At 38.4% G+C, this 27,704-nt stretch overlaps 1 protein-coding gene across 1 annotated transcript in view; it reads right to left on the bottom strand.

Moving 5' to 3' along the window:
• Positions 1–27,704, bottom strand: part of csmd3b (CUB and Sushi multiple domains 3b) — a gene marked incomplete at its 5' end in the record, with an annotated part of 796,761 nt that overhangs the window by 415,154 nt on the left and 353,903 nt on the right. Inside the window, 3 exons of the mRNA XM_079829185.1 lie at positions 6,474–6,598; positions 9,714–9,801; positions 24,517–24,594. Coding sequence (XP_079685311.1) covers positions 6,474–6,598; positions 9,714–9,801; positions 24,517–24,594 — 291 coding nt within the window. The remainder of the gene's footprint in view (positions 1–6,473; positions 6,599–9,713; positions 9,802–24,516; positions 24,595–27,704) is intronic.

Raw genomic sequence — 27,704 nt, 5'->3', positions numbered from 1 at the left:
AAAAATTCAAAGGACCAGATAACAGTTGTATTTCCACAGTTTATTCAAAATAAATTTGACCTTCTTTTCTTTCCTCTTTGGTTTAAAAGCACATCAGCCTGACTGCCTGCTGTGATTCTTACATTATCGGATCGTTTAATAAAGAACATCGCATCCGGAAAAGCTTCTAGTTCTAAGCATCAAGATAACTAAACAAAATATCCTCCTTCATGCATCCCTTGTATATGCAGCCCTGTTTGCCGTTTTACACTTCCTGACACTGAAGCCGACCTCTACAGGGAAAACGGGCCAAGTCAGCAGCAAGCATAAAGATTAGGAGACTCCGAGACATTGGAACAGGCTGAACAAAAAAACAATTGCCACCCAGAATGATCAATTACATCATTAAACCTCCAACACTGTTCCAAACCTTTATTTTCCTGCATGCTGTAGCCTTAAAGCCACAAAACTCACAGTGCACACATCCAAACCCGCAATAATAGTCCATCTTAGAAACAATATCACCAATTTACGGGTCCTCGTCCTTCTACATCAAAGCCAATTGCCTTGTCTTATTTCAAAAGTCAAGAATTACTAAACATCGTTCGGGAGCAATTGACTCGACACACTTGAGTTTTTTAAAAGGGCCACCTGTGCCCAGTAAATCTTTTTCTATCCGCGGAGAAAATGAGCACAAAAATGAACTGCTAAGACATACTGTACCACCAGTAACTTCCCAGGCTAGCCACTAGGGGTCGCACAGTCTAGGTTCTGCTCTATAATACCTGCAGCGTATGTTAGCATGCACTTTCATATCAATAGCAGTCGCCTGGCAAGTGCAGAGCTTTCTGGCAGAGCTTTTTGCTCATAGGTACTCTCTGTTCCAGACAGAAGTTTTTGAGCCAATAGGCTGAGCCGCAAATCCTAATGTGCCTGCTCTGGAATTGGAGGAAAATTAAGGCCTGACTGGCTGAGGGAACAACAAACCCTTTCATTAGCGGCTTTCCACAGCTGTGACAGAAATGGAATAAATACAAAGCCATGCACGTGTTTTAAGAGCAGTTGGTCACTGGGAAATAAGCTACTGTAGTATAATTGTACTGTAAATACATAGGCGGGGGACATAGTACAGTGACCATATGACAGTTTAATATCTCCCTTATATTATCCAGTTTATTATTTCATCTGCTCTCGTTAAAAAACATGCAACATAAACTGAAATATCATGTCAATAAAAGTCATTTATGAACGTTGTCGTTTAGAATAATTATAATTTTACATGCATAGTGATTCTGCCGCTCAACAAAGCCTCTGTACAGGTCAAAACAATGCAGGCAAATACATGACAATATTCATAAAAGGAAATTATGTAAATTACACTGCATGGAACGGCATCGTTTGTGCTAATAGTGGTGCAGTTTTACAACGCTCCCACCCCTGCGCAACTGGGATTTTAGTCACTTCTGCTGTTAAACGACCATGCAAGCTGCTAACTAACAGATTGGAGACTACAATAATAGCAAGATGCTCTTGTTTTAAATAAACACACAGAGACGCACAGAGACGAGGTTAGTTCACCCAAAAATGAAAATTAGCCGATGATTTACTCACCCTCAAGTCATCCTAGGTGTATGACATTCTTCTTTCAGACTAATAGAATCTGAGTTATATTAAAAATGTTCTGTCTAATCCAAGCATTATAATGGCAGTAATAGTTGCTCGGTTTTTGAAGTCCATAAAAAGAAATGCATCTGTCCGTCAAATAACTGCTCCACGCGGGTCCGGGGTGTTAATAAAGGCCTTCTGAAGCGAATCGATGCGTTTGTGTAAGAAAAATATCCATATTTAAAAATGTTTTTAATTATTTTCTATGGCTCTGCATCAGCCATCCCCGTGCCATCACTTCCGGCGAATAAGGTCAAAATACATGCAAAATACCGGCGCGATCATAGATATATACATAGATTCCTCATTAGTGCCTGCGCGGATCAGTCGAATGAGGCATCTACGTATATATATCTTTGATCGCGCCTGTATTTTGACCCTATTCGCCGGAAGTTATGCCGCTGGGAATACTAGATGACATTCGTCTGATAAAAGGTAAAAAAATAACATAAATACTGTTCGGTTTCTCGAAGAAACCGATCGTTTCGTGTCTTAAGACATCAATGTGTCGCCACGAGCCGCATGGTTTAATAAGGATTCGTCTGTCTGTGTGTTTTTACTCTCATTGCTCTCATACTCTAAAATATCCCCATTGACATGCATTATACGACTATCACACTGCAACGGTTGGAGTTAAAAATCTTCATTTGTGTTCTACTGAAGAAACAAAGACACCTATATCTTGGATGCCCTGGGGGTAAGCAGATAAATATAAAAATTTCGTTTTTGGGTGAACTATCCCTTTAATAAAGCCCTTCTAAAGTAGAACCGATGTGTTTTGTAAGAAAAATATCCATATTTAAAACTTTATAAAGTAAAATATCTAGCTTCCAATTGTGGAGCAACAATCGCTGCCATTATAAAGCTTGGAAGAGCCAGGAAATGTTTAATATAACTCTGATTTTATTCGTCTGAAAGATAAATGTCATATACACACTTGAGGGTGAGTAAATCATGGGCTAATTTTCATTTTTAAGTGAACTAACGCTTAAACGCTACACTGTAAAAAAAATTCAGGTCTCCAATTGAAAATGTTCTAGTGACCGATCACATCTAAATTTTTCAGTTGGCCAAATTGAATTTCTGTGAATTCATGCAATTTAATTAAATTAAAATTCAAGAAATTAAATTTGGCCAACAAAAAAATGTAGATGTGATTTAGAAATTTTCAATTGGAGACCTGATTTTTTTTACAGTGTATAGCTACATTAAAGGTGGGGTAAGTAGTATTTCCAAACTGCTTTAGAAAAGTGTCTCGGGTCGAGTACCAAAACAAACTTGTAGCCAATCAGCAGTAAGGGGCGTGTCTACTAATGACGGGGAGAAGAGAGCGCTCAGTGCATTATTAAAAAAGACACCACACAGGACGGACATTAGCCGAGCGAGAGAAAGAGAGAGATGGCAGATAAAAAAACAAATGTGGAAGATGTCTGTGGAACAAAAGAAGGCTTACGATCAGGCAAGAAGTATCAGCTTTCCAGCGCAGGAGAGAACTCAAGGAGCGAAGGCCGAGGTGGCTTTATTTCTTATAATTAATAATTAATTAATTAATTAATTTGTTACATTTATATAGCGCTTTTCTAGGCACTCAAAGCGCTTTCCATATATAGAAGGGGGAATCTCCTCAACCACCACCAATGTGCAGCACCACCTGGATGATGCGACGGCAGCCATTTTGCGCCAGAACGCCCACCACACACCAGCTGATTGGTGGAGAGGAGACCGAGTGATGAAGCCAATCAGTATATGTGGGGATGATTAGGAGGCCATGATGGACAGAGGCCAATGGGCAAATTTGGCCAGGATGCCGGGGTTACACCCCTACTCTTTATCAAAGGACATCCTGGGATTTTTAATGACCACAGAGAGTCAGGACCTCGGTTTAACGTCTCATCCGAAGGATGGCTTCTCCAAAGGCGAGTAACATTGATTTTGTTTTGCGCCATAGTCGTTGCCTGTGTAGGGCGGAGCTATCAAAATAGGGGCGTGTTTGTTTTGGTGATTTGAAATCAACATCGGTTACCAAAAAGCACTTACCCCCCTTTAATTATTGATAAGTGTTTAAAATAAGCAAATAATAATAGCGAAACATCCCATGATCCCTAAAAGCTGATGAAAGTGTTTGTGTCACTCCACTTCATTTTGAGCTATAATTAAAGTGTCCTCCTGAATGATGGAGACAGTCCAATTCCTGTTTGTTTGCCCGGGGCAGCCAACTGACACTTAAAGCCATTAGGGCTGTGAAAAGCTAGAAGTCCCTGCCGGCATGCAAATCCTGCTCTGAATTTTTGTAGTTGCCATGGCAATACTATCAGATCCAGAGTAAAAAAAAGTTGATTAGTAAGCTTGTCACGAGACAACTGCAAACACTCCTGAAATTAATTAATATTACTCCTTCTAACCTAGCCCTTCTAGCTATAATTAATCCTACTAAGGATTCAGACCAAACATCTCTCCTCGATGGCTGACCCAAATTCATAATGCTGAAATAAGAGAAAGGCTGACAACCTATATAGAGACTGTGCAGGTTTAATCTTAAAGGGATAGTTCACCCAAAAATCACTGACTCAACCTCTTTTCAAACTTCAAAAAGCGTATAGGCCCCACCCTGAATACGGTATACTGATGCCCGCTCAGCCCCCAGTGACATTAGCCAATCATAACATTGGACATTTACAAAAAAAAAGATGTATTATACATCTCAGGCGTCCCCAGAATGTGTCTGTGAAGTTTCAGCTCAAATACCCCACAGATAATTTATCATAACATGTTGTAAATGCCCATTTTTGAGTGGAAGGAAGAACATGCTGATTTTGTGCATGTATCTTTAAATGCAAATGAGCTGCTGCTCCCCGCCCCTTTTCAAGAAGAGGGCGAGCTTGTACAGCTCGTGCCTCGGATACTCTGCCAAAAACGAAAACATCTGTTTGGCTTTGATTATCATCTCTATCGTGCTCACGTGACACTGCAGTTCTTCAGCATCATAAAAGTTTATGATCTGCATGCATCTTCTGATTTATGGTTTTCTGAGCGCACACACGCAAAGCACGCGCACAGAAAGCTGGTGTCAGACGGAGCGTCCCGTGAGTATTAAACTAAGTTCTCTTTCACGTCTTATTGCGCTTAAATACGGTGGCCCAGCAGTGCACAACACAACGAAATTTAAAAAGCATGCATGAGTTCACAACACAACGAAATAAAGCCACAACACAACGAAATCAAGCCACAACACAACGAAATTAAGCCACAACACAACGAAAAAGCCACAACACAACGGAAATGCTCCCGACCACTAAGGGACTCTCGGAGTGCGGTAAAGCTAGTTTTCCTTGCATTGTTCTATAGATTCGCCAATCTTACAAATATTTAAACACTACAATCAGTTTTAAGTGTGCAGTTGTATATCGACATGAAATATCAATTCAAAATCACCTACGTGCATTATAGCTGCATATTTATACTCGAGAACGCTTTTACCCGCTGCCACGGCGCTAAGGGAGCGTCTGCCAATTCCACCAAGTTGAAACATATAATTTGTATGAATTAAATTAACTTTTTTTTTTTAATTTTCAAATTCCAATGTTGTGTTGTGCATTATTAAGTCAGTTTTACCAATACAATCAAGCTGTGGAATTTTAAAATGTCTGTTTTTAAATGTTAAAAGCAATTTTAATTCATACAAATTATACGTTTCAACCACTTGGTGGAATTGGCAGACGTTCCCTTAGCGCCGTGGTATCGGGTCAAAGCATTCTCGAGCATAAATATGCAGCTATAATGCATGTAGGTGATTTTAAATTAATATTTCATATCGATAAACAATGGTTAGCCTACATACTGTTAAAACTAATTGTGGTATTGATATCTTTGTAAGATTGCCGACTCTATAGAACAATGGCAACTTTACAGCACTCCGAGTGCCCCCAGTGGTTGGGAGCGTTTCCATTGTGTTGTGGCTTGATTTTGTTGTTTGTGGCTTTTTCGTTGTGTTGTGGCTTGTTTTCGTTGTGTTGTGCACTACTGGGCCACCGTACTTAAACTGTCAAATACACAAAAAATTCACAGCAAGTTAAAGTTAAATCGCAAGTAAAGAAATCCCATGTGTATATTAGATCTGTGTATTAAAGTGACAGCAGCGTAATACACAGTACCTACTGCTATATCTGCTGTTAATATGAAGCAAACAACAAAAGAAAGAAAGAAAATCACTCACTGCTCTCGACTGAATAACTTTAGTAGCTTTAATAACAATACATTTCTTACTTGAATGCTCTGGTGAGGAGATAAACATGGCGGACTGTGTACAGCTCACTGAGGGCGGAGTCTATGTGAATAGGGTGGAGTCTGTCAGCAGTTGTGGGCGGGGTCTAATCATTTGTGATGTCACAAAAGTTACAATCTGCAAACGGCTTATTCTGAGACACTGCTTATGATTTATGGGGGTTAAAAAAGAGGACTGGGTGGATTTGTACTATTATAGTGTGGTTGTGTACACACACTGCCGACACACATTTATGTTCAAACACCATGTAAAAGTGAATTTTGCATAATAGGTCCCCTTTAAATCAGCTGAAGGTTAAAAATAATATTTTTCCTCATTCATATAACTTTTTGTCCAAAAAACGTCAAGGAACATGTTAAAGTAATACAAAAAATCCCTGTCATGACCCCTTTAAAGGTACAATTTGAAGAGTTCACCAGAGTTCGTTTTAATCAATCCAAATCAGCCAAGTGTGAACACACCCATGACATTAATCTGATTTAGATTTATTGAATTTGAACAGAAACATATACAGACGTTCAGAGTTGTTAGCAAGTGACAGACTCACCTCTGCAGACAGGTCTGTGATCAGTCCATGCCGCGAACACCTCCGCCACTCTCTGACACGTGATGCTCTTGGAGCCCTGCAGAACGTGATCTTCATCGCAGATGAACTGGGCTGTGCCACCGATACTGTGGGGATCAGGACCCATATGCACAGAATGACAAACAAATCAGATCCAACACAAATCCATTAGCATGACTGAATGATCAGGGTGAGCGCCATTCAATTTGATGCATTTGAAAATAAGTCTGTGAGAGCTACCAGTACATCTCAACAGGTTATAAGGTTGTGTACCGCGATATCAATCATTCAGCCAAGACGGTGCATCTTTCGAAAAAGAATTAACATTTAAAATGCTGTGTACTCTCAGGTCTATTCAAGCAGACAACACACAAAGAAGTTAGAGAGGAAAGTATTGCAACATGCACAAGAGAGGGATAAATAAATGAAAGCATATCAAAAGAGCTTCTTATCATTTTTGCAGTCGATACTGTGGTGCGCCTTGATACTCTGTAAACCTCTAGTTCGAAGCTTTCTCCATTTCTTCAACGCTTCCTTCATTCTGGGGTTGGACGGATCTCAAAAAAACCACTCCGACACTGACCTTTCATGTACTTTCATTTGAGGAAACCAGCTATCGCACGATCCTGTGCGTAAAAACGTACAAACATGAACCGCTTCTGCAGCATTCAATGGGGTTTTCTGCAATCCTAAAGCCGTGTTGCACAAAAACCTGGAGTATAACGTCAGTGCCTCAATTTGAATCGGCTAGCCCTAATTAGTGGTTCCATTCGCATTTTGTCAGCTTCCCCGTGGAGCTGGTATTAGCTTGACATTGGGAAAGTCTTGGAAGGGTCTGGCCTGGAGAACATGATTTATATGCTCTGGGAGTGCTAAACAGAGGACACTACTGTAAGATATTCAGATGCTACAATATTAATGACATGTATCAGTGTAGATGCGCTGTATCCATATTTAGGTTTCGTCTCTCCTTGGAAAATTGAATATGTAAGGGCTGACTGTACAATATCCCAGATATTACACAACTACCCGTCAAATAAATAAATATGTGGACATGAAATATTGATTTGAGTTGCAATGACAGCATCATCAAATAGCGATAGATTCTATTTAGAAGTGAAAATAGCGATAGATTATATTTAAACTATGTAAAAATAGCCGTATTTTCTTTGCAATTGGTGTAATTTGATGCTACTTATACTTATAAATAGTGGCAGATACTATGTGCACCTCAGTGTTGTTGTACATTAAACGGTATAATTATAACAGAGTGTAAATTATTATATTTATTAAAATTATTAAATGGATGTGCCTTGTTGGAACAATAAAGACCTCCCTATACCGACCTATAAACACTTTGTTGTTAAACACATATTAGACACTTTATTTCCACGTTTCGAGTATTTTCTTCATTCGTATTGAAATTAAATAGCTTTGTAATCTGATATGTGATGGGAAAAGGGAGTAGAGCGAGTTCTGCAAAAGGCGGATTCGAACTCGGGTCGATTTGCGACATCCTACGACACATCTTACCCCTACACTATTGCTACTGACAATCCAGCGTCTTCCGTAATTTTGTCTGGCCCGGGCCAGAAGTCAGTGGGCGGAGTTAGTGTAAATAGCCTCCGTCAACAAGGCGGGCTATTTGCACTTCGTGTAAATGGACACTCCATTATTTATATAACACTTGCCTATATTTACTATAACACTATACAATAGATTTATTTAAAGTAAGCAGGTTTAGAGTATTAAAAATGAAAAACACGCTGCGTCCCAATTCGCATACTATCCGTCCTAAATAGTATTCGAAAATAGAATTAGTATGTCCCAAATCGTAGTATGTTGAAAAGAGTATTCCAAAGATATCCCCGGATGGTCTACTATTTCCAGTCAGAATTCGAAGTGCAAATCGACCACACTCTAACAGCTGATATTGCAAGTTGGACAAGGATTCTATTAGAACTACAAACGTGGATAAAAAGTGTTAAAAAACTAAAAAACATGACGGGAGTGCGAGTCCGACGGTTAAGTAGAGAGGGTTAGATTAAGGGGCTTGAGAGATCAATTATCAGTATTTAACCTGACGAAAAGATATTTATTCAATGTTATCCACATTATATTTCACCTGCAGCAGCAAATCATACATTTGGCCATTAACTTTTACATGCATCATCTTTAAACTGCAAACACATGAGGAGAGTCTCTGCATTAAAGACTCACGAATGGCAGATCAACCTACATTTCTCTCCAATACAGTAGGAAATTAAATTGAATGTGGAGGATTTGAACTGTGACAATGATTGAGAGGGCAGTTTAAACGGTGACGGGATGCACGTGACTAAGCAAGATGACGAAGTAGTATGTCCCAAAGCTAGCATACTCTTCTGATACACACTCAAAAGTATGTACTTTTTCTTGACAAGTAGGCGAATTGGGACGCAGTAACAGTGACAGTGTCTCTACACTGCAAAAAATGCTTTTCTTACTTAGAATTTTTGTCTTGTTTTCAGTCCAAAAATCTAAAAAATCTTACATTAAGAAGCATTTACTAGACAAGCAAAAGTTTTTGTCTTGTTTTGGGGGAAAATAACTCAAAATTAAGGGAGTTTTTGCTTAAAATAAGCAAAATTATCTGCCAATGGGGTAAGCAAAATAATCTTAATTCAAACAGAAAATAAGATTATTTTGCTTACCCCATTGGCAGATTATTTTGCTTGTTAAGTAAGAAAATCATTTGTTTGCAGTGTATCAGAATCACCACATCAGTTTCTTTTATAAAGTTGCTCTCCAATGTGTTCAAGTTTTTAATCGTGGACATCTGATCTCGAAGGACTGAATGGAAATGAACTGGAGAAGATTTCCACGTCAAAGAAGGCGGAGCCTCGGAGCCACACCCACATATTACATCATTATCACAGACTAATAGTAGTTTGAAGGTGTTTACCAGCCAGAGTGAACTTTACTGGAAAGTTAGCATTGGCAAGATGTTCCAAACTCCTGAAACAAACTTAGTTTTGGGCTGATTTTGATTGAAATGACGTCACACAGGTTTGTTTTCCAAACTTGCTCATAGTACATCGGGCCGTTAGTAAACTTCAGAATGCCACGATTGATTAATAAGAGTATCCAATGCTATCGGTCTTGGTGGAGAATGCAGGAATAACAGTCACCAGATACCTTCCAACGAAGTCCATCGGACACACTGTACCTAAGAATCATTACCTAAAGTCGTTGCCAATGCGCTTGCCATTTTCAGGTTCCCCCGGGTCTGGACAGGAGTTCGAGGCCTGTTTGATTCCTCCTTCGTTTACTGCAAATTCAGAGCACAGTTAGCCATTAGACACATACATACGGATACACTTCATTTTCGTCATGCAAGCCTCATGCAAACGGCTTCACAGAACTACGACTTGAAGAGGAGGCGGAGCTTACATGTGAACACAGACATAAACACGCAACGCACACACACACACCCTCACATCATCTAATTGATAACCATTAACACATCCCCACAAATGTGTCTCAGTGCCGTTGTCGCTTTGTAAGAGTGTGACTACATCATTGAAAGTGGAGATACAGACTAAATCCCAGATCGTATTAGCAGCTTTTCGTGTTAAATTGAGGGCACACTTTATTATCAGTACTAAAGAGATTATATGTGCTGAACACTATGTCAGAAAAAAAAGGACTTTCAAGTACATTGCGCAGTAACCCTTGTGCTATGGTATATATATGATTCAAATTATTGTAAATTCTTTGTTATGCGTGATCTAATCGAATAAAGGCTGAGGTTAGAGTTGGTTGTTGGCAGGGGTCATGTGACTAGTCTTTCTATCTGAGGCTGAGAGGAACAAGTCACCTCTCATTTTCCAACCGAGTGAACCTGACTTCAAATGCAGCCCTTTACACGCACTCCATACACACTTGTACGTCTATAGGGTGATGAAATTAAAGCACAATTAATATTGCATTTAACCATGCAGTTAAAATATGCTGATTAGAACAAAAAGAGGTTTCAACATAATGCAGAAATGCTCACTATCATCAGCATGCACACAAGCACAGCACTGTGAAATGACTCCCATTGTATTGAAGAAACTCGCTTATTAAAGAAGCTTTCCAGTGCAAATGCCGAGTATTACACTTTGTGTCTTAGTAGCTGTACATATCGTTACTTTCTGGATGTGTTTGCATCTGTTTAACTGTCCCTAAAACTTTTAATTCCTGAGACAATCTAATGAGGAACAGTGGCTTCCCCTAATTTCTGTTTTCTGATTCAGATCCCTTTAAATGAGGCTCAAGATGTCTCTCCAGAATCGGCTTGTGATTGAATGATGGAAAAATGGTCATGATACGGGATGAGGAATGCCCGCTGATAGCAGAACTTATTTGCACAGGCTGTTCCTGTTGTTTTAACGCCAATTTACTACATTATGCAAATTATGAACAAATTTCAATTACCTCATTTGAATACTCATGACACTACTTTAGCTTTTTCTGCTGAAATATTACATGCTCGAGTGCTGCAATTGTTTAGTGAATTTACCCCACAGGTTAAAGTTAATGAAAAGCACAAGATTAAAGTGGAAAGATGAGACAATGTAACACCATCCATGAGTTATGATCATTGAGTGATTCTGAGGAAAGAACAAGAAAAACAAATGAGGAAATACAATATGTTGCAAATGATATAAGGACGGAAGACTGATAGATTGTTCCTTATTCATCTTACCAAGTAACTAGAGCCTCATTTGAAGAGGCAATTCACGTCAAAGCTGTTAGAACATTACGAAAAGACTATACTTTCAGCAAAGGTTACGGCAACCCGATTTTCCTCCATTTTCATGCTTTTTACAGATTCAATCTGGCTTCTTCATTAACTATTAAAGGTGCTGGAAAGGTGCAGTGGGAAAATGGAGCACATGCAAATGTCAAACCAATACAAAGGTTGATTTTGTCAAAGAACGGCTGAAAGTGTGACTAACATCAAAAGCAAGAGCTTATCAAAATGTGATTTTCCTGTATTTTGCAGAGCTTTGAACATTGAGGTCCTCAGCCCACACTGTGATTAAGTTAATTACCATTAATATCCATGCCATTAATCCATGATTATACTTCAAAGCAACTCCCACTTTACCTGACAGTTGACATGCAAAGTCCATGGACTTTTAGCAAGATTTTAAGTTAATAACATTTAAGTTTAAAATAGTCAAAAAAACTCAAAAAAAATAGTCAAAGTCAACTCAAAAATCCAAGTTGTCACTTAGTACTACTTCACATTTCAAGTTGACTAAACTTGAATTTTTAAGGCAGCGCAAACACTCACATTTATTAAGTTGAAACAACATTTTTTATAGTGTATATATATATATACACCGATCAGGCATAACATTATGACCACCTTCCTAATATTGTGTAGGTCCCTTGACCTTGACCCCCATGACCCATCAAGGCATGGACTCCACTAGACCCCTAGTGCAGATCCTTTGGATTGAACAGATGCTCGATTGGATTGAGATCTGGGGAATTTGGAGGCCAAGTCAACACCTCAAATTCCTCAAACCTGCTTTGTGGCGGCACATTATCCTGCTGAGCCACAGCCACCAGGGAATACCGTTTCCATGAAAGGGTGTAGATGGTCTGCAACAATGCTTAGGTAGGTGGTACGTGTCAAAGTAACATCCAGATGGACGGCTGGACCCAAGGTTTCCCAGCAGAACATTGCCCAAAGCATCACTGCCTCCGCCGCCTTCTTCCCATAATGCACCTGGTGCCATGTGTTCCCCAGGTAAGCCACGCACACACACCCGGCCATCCACGTGATGGAAAAAGAAAACGTGATTTATCAGACCAGGCCACCTTCTTCCATTGCTCCGTGGTCCAGTTCTCACGTGTCACTGTTGGTGCTTTGGGCGGGGTCAGGGGTCAGCATGGGCACCTGACTGGTCAGCGGCTGTGCCGCCCCATACACAACAAACTGAGATGCTCTGTGTATTCTGACACCTTTCTATCAGAACCAGCATTAACTTCTTGAGCAGTTTGAGCTCCAGTAGCTCGTCTGTTTGATCGGCCCACACGGGCCAGCCTTCGCTCCACACGTGCATCAATGAGCCTGGGCCGCCCATGACCCTGTGGCCGGTTCTCCACTGGTCCTTCCTTGGAGCACTTTTGATAGAGACTGACCACTGCAGACCGGGAACACCCCACAAGAGCTGCAGTTTTGGAGATGCTCTGACCCAGTCGTCTAGACATCACAAGTCGGCCCTTGTCAAACTCGCTCAAATCCTTACGCTTGCTCATTTTTCCTGCTTCTAACACATCAACTTTGAGGACTAAATGTTCACTTGCTGCCTAATATATCCCACCCACAGACAGGTGATGTTATCATAATATCATAATGTTATGCCTCATCGAAGTTACCTGGTTGCCTTAAAATGTTGAGTTTATTGAAATTTTAAAAATTAGTTAATACAATAAAGGAGATTGGTTTAATCAACAGAAAATGTATTATGAACTACCTAAGTTGATTTGAAAAAATAAAAAAGTTAACAAATCATGAAAATAATTTTTTACAGTGTATATAAAGTCTAACAATTCATTATAAAATATTACATACGCAATGTCTACATAGCATAATTTATCCATTAATGCTTCCAATATTTGTCAGATTGCTAAAGATATAACAAAACACACAATAATATCCATCTGCCTTGCTTCAAAAATTGGCTATTTACCTCAGCGAAACAAATCAGGAGAAAACAGCCAGAGTTGAACTTAAATGGAAATCTCCAGGATGTGATAAATGTGGACTCATATCGGTGGCGACAACAGCAAACAACAAAAACTACACATGAAGAAATTAACATGCCGTGAGTTACGACAGTTTCTGATGAATGTCTGTAATATGTGAGATCTGGTTAGTATAATCACTATCTATCTATCCTTTCATTCACTTCCTCATTCACCAGTCAATCCAAACATCCATTTAAATAATGATTTCTCACTGAGAAATGGCCACAAACAAACAAATCAACCCTGAACGTCAAGAAAAACTAAAGTTTGCATGTTTGATTTAAAACACGCCTACATCGGGTAACATTCAGTATCATCACTGACTGTGGGAGTAGTGAGTGTGTTAGAAAAAGCATTGCTGCATATGTGCAATGTGTATTTACAAATTACTTTTGAAGCTAAAAATCACTGTGAAGCCCTACAATTGTGCTCTGATTCTATATGAAAACTGATGCTTGTTATTGAATCCCAGTCAGTTGAGTTAACAATTGAGAAGTGCATATCGTCGCGGTCGGGTGGAAACCTCTTATCTCCATATTGTAGGGCTGCACAATTGTCGATTATCGCCTTGAAATTGTAATTGCGATATTAATTACGATTATTCTATAGCATAAGCCTCAAAAGTCAAATATACATTGGTTTGGTTTCTTTCAATAAAAAAGTAAAAATATGCATGTATTATAATGTTATACTAAAAATAAAAATAAAAACAATGGGAAAAAACTTAAGATAACAAAAAAAAAAACACATATTAAGTACACAGAATAATATAAGTGGACTTTTTTTGTAATTGCGATTACATTTTATTGAACAATTACATAATTGTGGCATCCATAATTGTAATCGCGATTACAAATTCGATTAATTGTGCAGCACTAACATATTGTTTTTTTATATATTATTTTCTGTGGGTTGTGCATATATTTAACCAATGAAAACTCCATTGTAACTCCATTTTGATCCTCAAACTGTTGGTAAAACCTCAACACTCCTGGTACTTGTAACCATAGATATACATAATAAAGGCGGAGTCTCTAACGTCATCACCGGCGGGCTCTGTGGTAACTGATGTAAGGTGAATGATCTGAACGAACACAAATGCTCTTATCTCGCTGAAATCTTGACGGATTTACAAATGGTTTGGTTTCTTACAAACGTTATTAACGTGGCTATAATTATGGATGCTTGAACAAATGATGAATAATTATTCATAAGTATGCAGTGTCATAACTACATCTCTGACGTTTATAACAAACCGAACAGTTTGAAAATCGGTAGAAAATGTATGCAGCAAGTTATGGTTTTTATAAAAGTACATGCACCATTAAAACACAATGTTACGAGTGAGCGAGCTGACTGTGACAAGATGGCCGCCAGGTGCGGACGTTGACCTCCATTGGCCAGCAGCGCGGACAAGACATCTAGCCTTTATTATGTATATCTATGCTTGTAACTACTTGTAACTTCATTTGAGCTTGATTTTGGTAAAATGACACATGCAAGTGACCATCTATAAAGCCACAATACCAAAAATACCAATGTCCTGAATAATAATTTTGGAGATATGAGGTTTTTGCCTGACAACAACGCATGTAGTGTTTACCCTAAAAACAACATAAAGTTCAGTTAATGCTGCTTACGCAAAATGGCAATAAACGGATTAGCATTACCATATGGACATTACATGTGCGTGCACATAAATTAGGATAATTTAACATAAAATAACTCAATTACTAACTGTAATCCTAATGCCTCTAAAAAAGAGACATTATTTAGCATCTTTAGATGTCTGTTTGAAGAAATAATATATATCCACAAAACAAGGTACTTTATTTGTAACTTCCAGGGACAGTTTTTTAGTCATTTTGTCAATAAAAGCATCAATTTTGTGCACATACGGTGTAATGAGGCAAAGGACAGATATAGTCTTTTGAAGGGCTGACTGATATCTTGACAGTATGCCTTTTCGAGAAAGCTTGATCAAATTCAGCCCTGCTTTTGGATGTGAGCCCGTGTTGATAAAAAAAGCCACTTAAAGTGTGATTAAAATGCCTAAAATGACAGACTCAGAAGTCTTTGTAGCCAGACAACTCTCTCTCTCCTATCTCCTCTCGCCCCCCTCGTAAAAACGCCTAGTGATTTTCTCAATTTTCTTTTATTTTCAATGTCAATTAGTCATGATTTCTGCAGTACCATTTATTCTCCTGATTGAATTTGTGACCAGTAATAGTCTGATGTAATTCCTCAACCTTCAGTGATGAAATTTGTTGAAACCTCTTCATTGTAGCTATAACGGAACGTAATGAACTCTCTGGGAATTGAAAAGGGGCTAAAAGTCAGCAAAAGTACATCATATCTTGTTACATCGTATTTCTTAGTTGTGATTAAGCCTTTCAGAAGAAAAGAAAATATATAAAGAAAATCTTTTTTGTACATTTTACAGCTGCAGTATGTTGAAAACAGCTTAAAAGCCGATAGATTGTACTGATGCTGAGATAATAATAAATATAATTTAAAATAGTGACACTATGTTTTATTCTCCTTAACCAAAACTAAAACTATTAAAAACATTTCTGTTAATTTAAATAAAAAAAGAAACTATAAATTAAAACTATAAATAATAAACATATTCCCTAATAAACATATTCCCTAATATTTCATATATCAAAACACAGCCAGTTGAAAACAGCAGCATTTTGTTGAAGGAAATGAAGAAAACTAAAAGGATCTGGCCGTGTGAAAAAAACAAATAAATAGAAATAAGCCAGCGGCTATTTACACTAAATTTACACTGTGTAAAAATAGCAGTATTTTCTTAGCAATAAGTGTAAATAATAGTCAGATGCTATTATTTATACTTATAAATAGTGGCAGATACTATTTGCACCTCAGTGTTGTTGTACATTAAACTGTATGCTACAATAACATAGAGTGTAAAGCCCAACCGATTTATCGCTCTGTCGATTTTATCGGCCGATATGAGCCTGTCGCAGATATTTCAACATCAGCGTATATATGATATGCCACCAAAATTAATGCAAGCCCACGCATCTCATAGCGCACGGATATTCAAACAACATTATGTCAAAATACCGGTCTTGTCGAGTCATAAGTGGACGTAAACATGAAATTCGTTTAAGTTTCATGACCCACAGAATATCTTGTCTCTAGGTAGTCCGATGATGACTTCTTATATGATTTGTGCGTTCTTTGGTGACTATAGTCCGATTTTTTACAGACAGGGCGTATAAACATTTCTCCGGATTGTCTTGGGAGGGGGGGACAACAATGTCCTGCTCGCTCTGTCTTTTAGACAGTCGAAGTTCAGTTCTCCTGTCTTCATAGCTTTGTACTGCATTCTGACAGAGTTGCCGCCAGCGTGTGTGGTTCATGGCGCTACTTTCCATGGATGTGGGGTTTATCCAACACTTCTTAAGAAGGCCTTTTAGTTGATCTTTCAGTCTCTTTTTCTGACCTCCTGCAGAACGGCAGCCAAGATGTAATTGACCGTACAATACCTTACGTGGAAAGTGTCTTTCTAAGTTGGTAGAGCATTAAGGTTGCTTCTATACTCCAACAGTCAGCTTTTTGCAGGACCTCAATATGTGGCACTCGATCTTGCCATGTCACTTTGAGGATGCGTTTCATTAAATCTGTATCATCTGTATTATATGTACGGTACCAGTCAAAAGTTTGGACACCAATGGGAAAGTGTGTCCAGACTTTTGACTGGTACTGTACTATAATATACACAAAGAATATCGCCTGATATATCAATATCAGACTTTTTTACGCTCTAATATCGGTATTGGCATCAGCCCCCAAAAACCCATATCGGTCGAGCTCTAATAGAGTGTAAATGATTGTATTTATTAAAATTATCAAATCGATGCCACCTTATTGGGACAATAAAGCCTCCCCACACCTACCCCTAACACTTAATTTTAACTTTTTTTCAAATATTTTCATTTGTATTGAAAATAAATAGCTTTCTAATCTGATATGTGATAGGAAAAGGGAGTAGAGCGAGTTAGGCAAAAAGCGGATTTGAACTCGGGTCGATTTGCATAAACATTTTCTGCCACGCTCTTACCCCAACACTATTGCTAATGTTAAAGATCCAGCATCTTCCGTAATTTTGTCTGGCTAGTGAGCGGAGTTAGTGTAAATAGCCTCTGCCAACAAGGCGGGCTATTTGCATTTAGTGTAAATAGACACTCCGTAAAAAAATAATATGTGTTGAGGTCAGGGGACTGTCTTGGCGTTTAACTCGCTGTTCTCGTCTAATGGGCACTGAGCTGAAGCATCATGTTGCAGTTTTCACCATCCATCAGTCTGGGAGAATTTAGGCCTTTCTGCTTGAAGTTTGGGCTTATTTTAGTGCACTTCTTTCCCAGGTCCTCCTTTAGAATTATCCCTCTGCTATGTTTAGAAAAGTTGCCTTTTTTCTCACATTCAAGGCCAGTGGAGTATGAAACCCGCAGGGCTTTTAGAGCTCAATCAACAGTCAGAGAGGCAGAACTCTCTGTGAGACCTGTTATTCTCATTCCCTCAAACTTACCCTCTGCCTCTCTTTCTCCGCGTCCCTCTAATTCACACAGACAAATACATGCCCACACGCACACACTTGATGAAACACTCTCTTGACACTATCTCACACATTCAACCAAACATTCATAGATTCAAAACACACACATCCATAGCTAAACTCTCTTTACTCTGGGATAGGAACTGACTGGTAAGCAGAAAAATGACATTGGCAGAATCACATCCCTTACCGTGCACAAGATAAAGTGTATTCTGAATGAGGAGGCGCAGTTCTGATCAAATACTTATGTGCATATCGCATTTTATATTTAATTTATTCATGTGGCCAATGCACAAACAAATCACAGATAAAACATAGCTTTATATAAATACTCAATGCTTCATGCCCTTTCTTGCGTCAGGAAATATGGGGCGTTCAGGTGAACACATAAGCAGGGCGAGCAAGCAAACAAGCATGCAGTCACATGCACTCACTTCCTCCATGATCAATGTAGACAAGTGCATCCATGGTGTCATGCCAAATTATTGACAAAATGTGTTCCCATGTAGCCAATCAAGTAATATACCAGCTGGTTTGACTGTAAAACACAGATATATCTGGTGCAAACAAGCAAAATGTTAATTCATTACTTAAACGCTTTAAAGATCAGCCTTAGGGGAAACAAAAATATACGCACATTACAAGGAATGAATGAATAGATAAATAAATCAATAAAGAAAAACACTACTGGAAAATCGATTTCGCAGGTCTTAAAGACTTAAAGGTGCAGTAAAGGTGTACATATTTATGGGGATCTATTGACAGAATGCAATATAATATACATTACTATGTTTTCAGTGATGACCTTACACAATGAACCGTTATGTTTTTATTACCTCCGAATGAGCCATTTCTATCTACACACACCGCGGGTCCCTTACAGTGAAGTCGCCATTTTGTGCCTCCATGTTTCTACATTAGCCCTAAACGGACAAACTTCTCTGCAGAGTGCTGGCTACTCTCTGCTGTCTCGGACGACGACATTCTGTGTTGACTTCCATATGTACTTTAAAAGGGAGGGGTGAGCGTTGTAATTCGCAACCTCACCACTAGATGCCGCTAAAATTTACACAGTGCACCTTTTAAGATGCAGTATGTAATATTGACAGCTGTAAATGGGTGGAAATGGGTACTGCAGTCCAAATTCAAAATATTGGAGAGACTTGTTTCCCCCGCCCCCGCCTCCTCAGACTCGATCCTCACGCGGGTTGCCAGATTGAAGACAGTAATGCTATCAAGCCTTAAACTCTGTTCACACCAAGAACGTTAACTATAACGATACAGTTCTCAAAATCACATAGCAGAGTCAACACCACAACTATAACAATAACGGCACAGACAAATTATATAGTTGGAATCACTTTCAGAACGATTTTATCCATCGGATGAATGATAAAATCACTGACAGCCAATCAGAATCAATCCTGCTTTAAGAGCTCAAGCCTTTAAAGCGGCAGACGACAAAACTACAGCATGCGTTTAGAATAAACAGAACGTTATCTGCTGGTGTGAATGCTAATAAAGTTATCGTTATAGTTATCATTCTTGGTGTGAACAGGCCTTTACACTGTAAGTTGATCTGTTGATTTATCTGCATTTTAGTATGTCTCTGGTCATAGAGCTTTTTAACTGGCAACCCAGAGTGTCGAAATATTATTGGTTAAATTGGTAGTGGGCGGGATCACACAGACCAAAACAAAAACAGACATTCCGATACGGAACGCACATTTCAATGTAAGAATAACTGGCTCTATTGTTTTCCCGAAAAAAACAAACATTTTATGGTGTTTGATACTTTAGTCAAAAACAAATTACACACAGCACCTTTAAGATATTTAACGTCTGTTTAAATTGACTTTAAATAAATATAAAATACAGTTAAGCTGAGCTGTTTATAGATTTGGAATGTGACCAAATAAAATACAAAATAAATGACAAAATTTATGAAGTTACAATGGAAGTTTGTTTCAGTCACTGAATAAAACATTGGACGTTTTTATCTCACTTTTTTTCTCAAAATTGCATGATATAAATTCGCAATTGCGAGGAAAAAGAGAACAAAAAATTGTGACATAAAAAGTCACAATTACGTTTTTTATTCAGTGGCGGAAAACAAGCTTCCATAAGTTACTATTAAAAAAATGAATATATTAATAACCTTAATAATTTTACTTTATTTTCAGGTAAACATATGTATAAAACAATGAAAAGGAACAAAAAAATGAAATGGTATTAAACGACACATTTCAAGTTTTAGTTAATTTTTTGATTATGAGACAGAATGATATATTACTAAAGGCACAGTACCAGCCACACATTTCGAGCAACTTACACTGAAAACCAAACACAACTAATGCTGTCATTAATAAAGAAATCAAGTTATCATAACTTACCATTACTTTAAAGACCATGTTTTAGCATCATAACTCAAACAGGTGTTTAATTAACTTATTTAGCAGCAAAATCATTAAAATTTTAAGTGTTTAGAACTCAAAATCACAATTGAAGTTCTGCCTGACAACAGTGCGAATTGGTAGTAACACAAGGCGGTAAATATCTGGCCTTTGTGAATTTCCGTGAAGATGTGTGTGTTATGTTTTATTCCATACGTTTAAACACTTTAGGATAACATAATCATAACTTGAAATTTCATTACGTAAAAGCTAAAAGGTCAGCGATTGCTCGGTGGACTGTAAACTTTCAATCTTAATTCTATTAACTGCATGATGTCATGGAAAACCAGCATTTATACAACATGCACACATTTTGTTCCACACAGAAAATTCTTTACACCTCAGGCTCATTTGCTTTCTTAACACTAGATTCTGAATGCAACAAGGCAAGTTGCATTTACAATGAAACAGGATGGGCTCTTTTCAGAAGCACATGTTTAAATCATATTTTAAAAGCATTAGAGGGGAGTCACTAGCTGTTCTACTTTGCTTCTCTTGTCTCCACTTGAGAGGTAAGCAGTACACCTAAGTAAAGAGTTCAGTTTAAGGTCATTTTAGTAGGGATCTATGAATGACACAGTGCCAGAAGCACTTTAAAGCATTATACCCAGATCTATATAAATCTAACAAAAGACGGTGTGTCTGACAATACGCTATAAATACAGAGCATGTGTGTGGGTTTAACAATCCCAAAGCAATATATTCAAAGCTGAACTGTATTTAATACTATGTTCTGCATTTGTTTTTGTCTCATGAGTTTGAGAAACATTTTGCACATTTTCACTAGCATGCTTTCAGCACTACATCTAAAGGCCTGAGTATACTTCATTTTTCCGTGTTCCACTCCATCGTGTTCGCACAGCTTTCAAACACTCAAATGCGGATGAGCGATGGATAAGGAGCGCCTAAATGTACATGGTGACGAACAAAATTTGAGTTAGGAGGAAAACATTTATTAATATGATTTTTTGAGTTTGCTCTCAAAAGCTTTCCCATGCAAAACTTTTGTGTTCCCCCGTGAAACTTTGCATTCCCTCACAAAACTTTTGAGATCCCCGAGAAACTTTGCATTCCCTCACAAAACTTTTGAGATCCCCGAGAAACTTTGTGTTCCCTCGCAAAACGTTTGCGTTCCCCGAGAAACTTTGCCTTCCCTCACAAAACATTTGCGTTCCCCCACAAAATGTTTGCGTTCCCTCAAGAAACTTTGCGTTCCCCCACGAAACGTTTGCGTTCCCCGAGAAACTTTGCATTCCCTCACAAAACTTTTGAGATCCCTGAGAAACTTTGCGTTCCCTCACAAAACGTTTGCGTTCCCCCAAGAAACTTTGCCTTCCCTCACAAAACATTTGCGTTACCCCACAAAAGGTTTGCGTTCCCTTGAGAAACTTTGCGTTCACTCACAAAATGTTTGCGTTCCCCCGAGAAACTTTGTGTTCCCTCGCAAAACGTTTGAGTTTCCCCAAGAAACTTTGCGTTCTCTCATAAAACGTTAGCGTTCCCCCGAGAAACTTTGCATTCCCTCACAAAATGTTTGCGTTCCCCCAAGAAACTTTGTGTTCCCTCACATAACTTTTGCGTTCCCTTAGAAACTTTGTGCTCCCTCATAAAATGTTAGCGTTCCCCCAAGAAACTTCACGTTCCCTCACAAAACTTTTGCATTTCCTGAAAAACTTTGCGTTCTCTTACAAAACGTTTGCGTTCCCTGAGAAACTTTGCGTTCCCTCATAAAACACTTGCGTTCCCTCACAAAACACTTGCATTCCCCCGAGAAACTTTGCGTTCCCTCACAAAACTTTTGCGTTCCCCTGAGAAACTTTGCGTTCCCTAAGAAAACTTTTGCGTTCCTTAAGAAAACTTTTGCGTTCCCCCGAGAAACTTTGAGTCCACTCACAAAACGTTTGCGTTCCCTAAGAAACTTTGCGTTCCCTTACAAAACGTTTGCGTTCCCCTGAGAAACTCTGCGTTCCCTCAAAAAACGTTTGCGTTCCCTGAGAAACTTTGCGTTCCCTTACAAAACGTTTGCGTTCCCCTGAGAAACTTTGCGTTCCCTTACAAAACGTTTGCTTTCCCCTGAGAAACTTTGCATTCCCTTACAAAACGCTTGTGTTCCACAGAGAAACTTTGCGTTCCCTCATAAAACATTTGCGTTACCCTGAGAAACTTTGCGTTCCCTCAAAAAACCTTTGCATTCCCATGCAAACAATTTTTGCTCCCCATTTTTGTGTTAAGTTTTCCTCCCATCTCATATTGACCCGTGCAGTACAATTGCTTTTTTATACTCTACCAGACGTCAGAGGGCAGTCTGAGCCGTTTACAGGACATTCGCTTAGAAGGATAGAAGAAGAAATGTAGCAGATCCGCCATAGCATGCAAAGTTTAGAACAAGAACCAAAACAAAAACGATGGAGAAGGATATGCTGCAATGACTTGGACAGCATGCGCTGTTGTACGTGGAACGCGGACGGCCGAAGTATACTTTGGGCTTAAAATAGCTATAACAAGTAAAAAGCTAATGGAAACATTAAAAGATTCCTCTATTGGAAAAGGCCTGAAATTATGGAAGGGTTGCTTACAGTGCATCATTCACAACAATATGCAAGTTACAAGACAAATATTGCAATAGTGGATATTTCCCTTGTTTGACAGTTGCAATCTAGTTTGATAACTTTCACAATGGGTACTAGATTAGAACCGCATGGTGCAAACATTGCTCACTGTGTTGTGTTGTTGACGGACAGAGAAACCGCTGGTTTGGAAATGGCAAGCGAGATTGGTCATGCAAGCAATATCAGCAGATAACGATCCCCAAATAAAGCAATGAAAAAAATGAACCCAAATCGAAAAACATGGCACTCACTGACAACACAAATACATTCAACGGAAAATAAGACTCAATTAAACATAAGACTCAACAAAATAAAAGAGTCAATTAAAACAAACATGACGCTGTTGAAGATCATTGCAGGTTTTTTAAATATTTGGTCAATGGGAGACATGCTGTAGTTTATCTCGAGCTGAAGTGACTGTAGCTGCATATCTTCAGTTCATTTGCAATGCTGGACTGTCTTTCAGAATTTGATGGCATAAAACTATTTTTCCTTCTCCATTTTACAAGGACAATATGTTTTACTATGGGTGCCCAGGGACCCCAAGAGGGCTTCAAAAAATAATTAATATATAGAAAATACAATTATTAATATATAGAAAATCACAATTAATATAAAGAAAATCCACATTTTCTGTAAATAGCACTATTTGTTTTATCTGAATGAAACTGAAAATGTTTATTTTCAAGGTTTTCATGCCTTTAGGACAATATATATATAAAAACATCGAATATAATTACAGTAGTATGCAGACACGATGTTTTCTTCATAATATCAAGATTACTATTTGTCTTACACAGTGTTAATTGGTATTTATACACGACAACATATCTGCCTTTATATTTTATTTCAATACATTCATATTTATCATTATATTTAGCGATCATATGCATCAGAAAGTTTGAAAACCCCTGATTGAGGGAATCAAAAGAGCTATTTAAATCGACAGGACTGGCTCCATCTTAGCACAACTGTTTTAATAATTGAATACATACTAAGCATTCACTGAAATAAAACACAAATGTTTAATGTTTTAGAGAGTGCGTGCTGGAAAATTAAAGTGAAGAAACATGAATTTGTGTCTTGTTTAACCAAATGACGTAATCATGCCTAGGTGAACTACGCTCATAAATGTCTGATGTCTGTTACATAACTCACAAGGTTAAACCTTTTCTATACTTCAGTCAATCCATAATTTAAAGGGCTTCAGCTGCAGCCGTATAGAAATCTTTGTTTGTGAAAGCAAAACGGGGAGAAGCTAATCCAAACTGGATGCCAGTTTAAAAATGAATTTTTACGACGATACCACGAGCCACAAGGTCACGCCCTCATTATGGTGTACAAATCACAATTTTACGCTAAACTGCCATTCATGCTTTTGAGGAAATAACTCTCAGTGGGGGGTTGAATTAAATGGCCTGGAAACTTCTGCTTGCGAGACATTGGTGGGAACTGAAATTCATCCGATAACTGCCTACAGCACGAGATGATCTTGCAATGATCTTACAGTCACTGTTTGCTGTAATCGGCTCCAGACGAGGAACACAGATTTACCATAAAATAGTAACAAAGGGTAGACTCACAGATAGAAAACTTGTTGCTGTTGTCTTTGCCAGGGAATAATTTTACTCCTCTAGATTTGAAATCTACAGACCTTTTCACTAGTTAAAAAAGGGAATGAAACAAAAAAACATGAAATCAGGTGAAACAGATTTTAAATAAACTTGTCAGCATTGAGAAAATAAACCATCATCAAGCGCATGAGAGAGAAGAGCAGAAAAGTAGAGCAGTGTCGACAATTTCCAAAGTGCTCTGCGAACAGAAAATATGGGCATGTGTTGAATAAAAAGAAAGGGCATAAAATGAAAAAGTGAAGATTAATAAAGGCGTGGTGGGACAGGACTTCTGTTCAGTTGTCAACCTTGACAAGGGGAAGATTTCGGCTTGTGCTGCATGTCTACACCTTTGGATGTGAAGCAGACTTTGTCAAATGCCTCTCAGAAGTATTTGTGCCGCGAACGCCATTCCTACGGGAGGAAAGGGGCTGTTTGACATGCATGCAGACAAATAGGGCTAATCAAGACAAGCATGTAGCCTAGCGTGTCAAAGGTCAAACAGAAGTCTTGTTGGGAATGTAAAACCTATTAATAGTAATAACATCTACTCAACTCTTGAAAACATTGTGGAAAATGCTTTCTTTGCATTAATGCCTCTTTTCCCCTTTGTAAATGGAGCATGTCATTAAATCAGCTAGTTAATAAATGCTTCATGAATGCAAAGCAACGCAAACAATTCCTGGGCGTCACATGGGAAGACGGACCTGAAAATGAACCCCGGTGATGTGACTAGAAATCGGTAACGGACAGAAATGAGAGCATCCATTAATTGTCTAATATATGCATGAAATTGGAGTGATTTTCTACCAGTAAATTCTTCTGTAAGTAATCATTTGAACACATGGAGCTATAAGCAATTTTACATTTTAAAACCGCACCTGTGATATTTTTGGCGTTGGGATTTATGAGTATTCATAGAAAACAACTGTGTTTCCCATAACAGAGCGGTAATTTTTTGTCTTGAAATGGATGACACAGGGAAAAGAGAACATGGTAGGGATACTACCTAGAGAGGTCGTACAAGTGCACATTACTTCCTTTAGAGACTGAATATTTTTATATAAAGATTGCATGTTTGTGGTAGAGGGGCCTAAATTTGAGAGTTCACACAGCCTATAAATATATGAATGAAATGTGTTGTTTGCCCACCCTTACATAATCTTACAGCAAACGCTGTTCCAACATTTGTAGCTTCATTGTTCAAAACACTTTTAGGTCCATATGCTTTCCAAGATCACTTTCACATCGAGAAAAGCTAAAAGCAGTGACGTTATCAAAATGCAAGCACATGACACAACATCTAAGTCTAATGCCAATCAAATCCTCCAAAAACAATGTAAGATTATAATAATAATACAAATTCAGATACCTCAAATAAAAGGGTATATTAGAGTTGAACGGTTAGCCATGCATTAAAAGATTGTGATCTTGATTTAAACACCCACTCGATCTTATTCCTTAATGACAATGATTCGACCTTTGACAAGTACGATTACGTTCAGATCTGCGTTCTGAGCCGGAGAGAGCTGTTGTCACGTATAGATATGAAGCAGTCTTTACAACCACACAGTGTCATTATTTCTGTCTTACAATAATTCAAATTTCCACAGATGTACTGGGATAAAAGTTTACAGTTCAGATATGAACACTGATGTCTATGGAACTTGAATCAATTACATTGTTACCCCAGTAGTGGCGACAAGAGACTGTTAAAAATGTATTTGTCATTGAATCATTCATTCAAGAGATTCGTTCAAAATCTTTATGAGTGAGTCATTGACTCATTCAAAAATGAATGAAATATATGTATTTTTTTATCCTCAAAATGATCCTCAATTGAATCAGAATCAGTTCTAGGGTGTATCAAGTTGTCAGTGCAAAAAGTCAGAAGTAGCAGATCAAAACTATGTATTACAGCCGCTCTGAAGCAAAACTCCCCTAGTTATTATATAGCTGATCCTGGCCCATTAATGTCTCCTGGATTTAAAACGACAAATTTCTCTTGCTTCTTGAGACGTATCATTATTTCAAAGTACACTTACAAAGAACATTTTAATTAAAGGACTGGTCTAGGTACAATACGTTTTATAGACCATATTTGAGGCACAATGCTGCGAGACACAGAATATAACCGACTCAATCCATTTCTCTTTCAGTTCACAATCAAATCACAGTTGCAGCAACGCATTTACAATGCCAGTCTCCAGAAGGTTGAAAAGCATGACGCAAGCTTGTATTTTTGATAAAGTTTTGCATGAATCATTTAGCAAAATTCTGTTTATTATTTGAGCTATACAAGTTAGACCACCATTTTAGAAGTGGTAATGCTTGTAAACAGCAACTTTTTGGTATCCTTGCATGTACTGTATAATATACATGCATGCATATGCATTTACACTGTAAAAAAAAAACTGTGTGCTGCCTTAAAATTTTGGGTCCCATCGTACGCAAGTGTTTTTTGCAAATTTTTTTATAATATTCACATCCAGTGCCACGTTGTTTAGACAACAAATGCACTGTCGCCCATCTGTTCGCTCATGGGTGTGCTGGTCTGAAAACCAGGTTGGCGCGTTGCTGTTTGAGGAACTGAAAACGACTGCGCCATTGACCAACAAAAACCTACTCTCAGTCAACAGCGCAGTACTTTTGTGTTATTTAAAGGGTGTGTTAGTAATATGAGCCTATAGGCAGGTACACAATGTGCGTACACACTATAAAAGGATTACAATATATACGATTATTTTTGTCATAGTGGATAGTCATTGCATGTATCAAAATTAGCCTACCTATTTGCAGTAATGACGAGCAAGTAACGTTTCATTGGACGAGCAGATCCGTTTCCTCGCTAGAGAAGCGTTCAGTTTTTCCGCGAACAAATTCCGCCAATAGCGAATCCGCCATGGCGCGAGTGCAACTGGCTTTTCAAGGGAATGGGAGATGAGTCACTGATTGGTTTATTGCATGTTACGCCCAAAACACACCCATGACTCATTAAGAGACGAGGTACAACCCTTTTAGAACATGTGCCTGGCGCGCAGACCATTTTTCCCATTTTTAAACTAGCAAAAGTGGATTCGGACAGACTCCAAGTGCACCTGCTCCATGCACTTCAGACCATGCGCTCAGATCATTAAACTAGGGCCTTTTAAGAATTT

The sequence above is a fragment of the Gobio gobio genome (genome assembly GCF_949357685.1).
Source record: "Gobio gobio genome assembly, chromosome: 11".
NCBI classification, from domain to species: domain Eukaryota; kingdom Metazoa; phylum Chordata; class Actinopteri; order Cypriniformes; family Gobionidae; genus Gobio; species Gobio gobio.
Note: the sequence above shows the minus strand (reverse complement) of the source record. Positions and strands in the feature narration are given on the sequence as shown.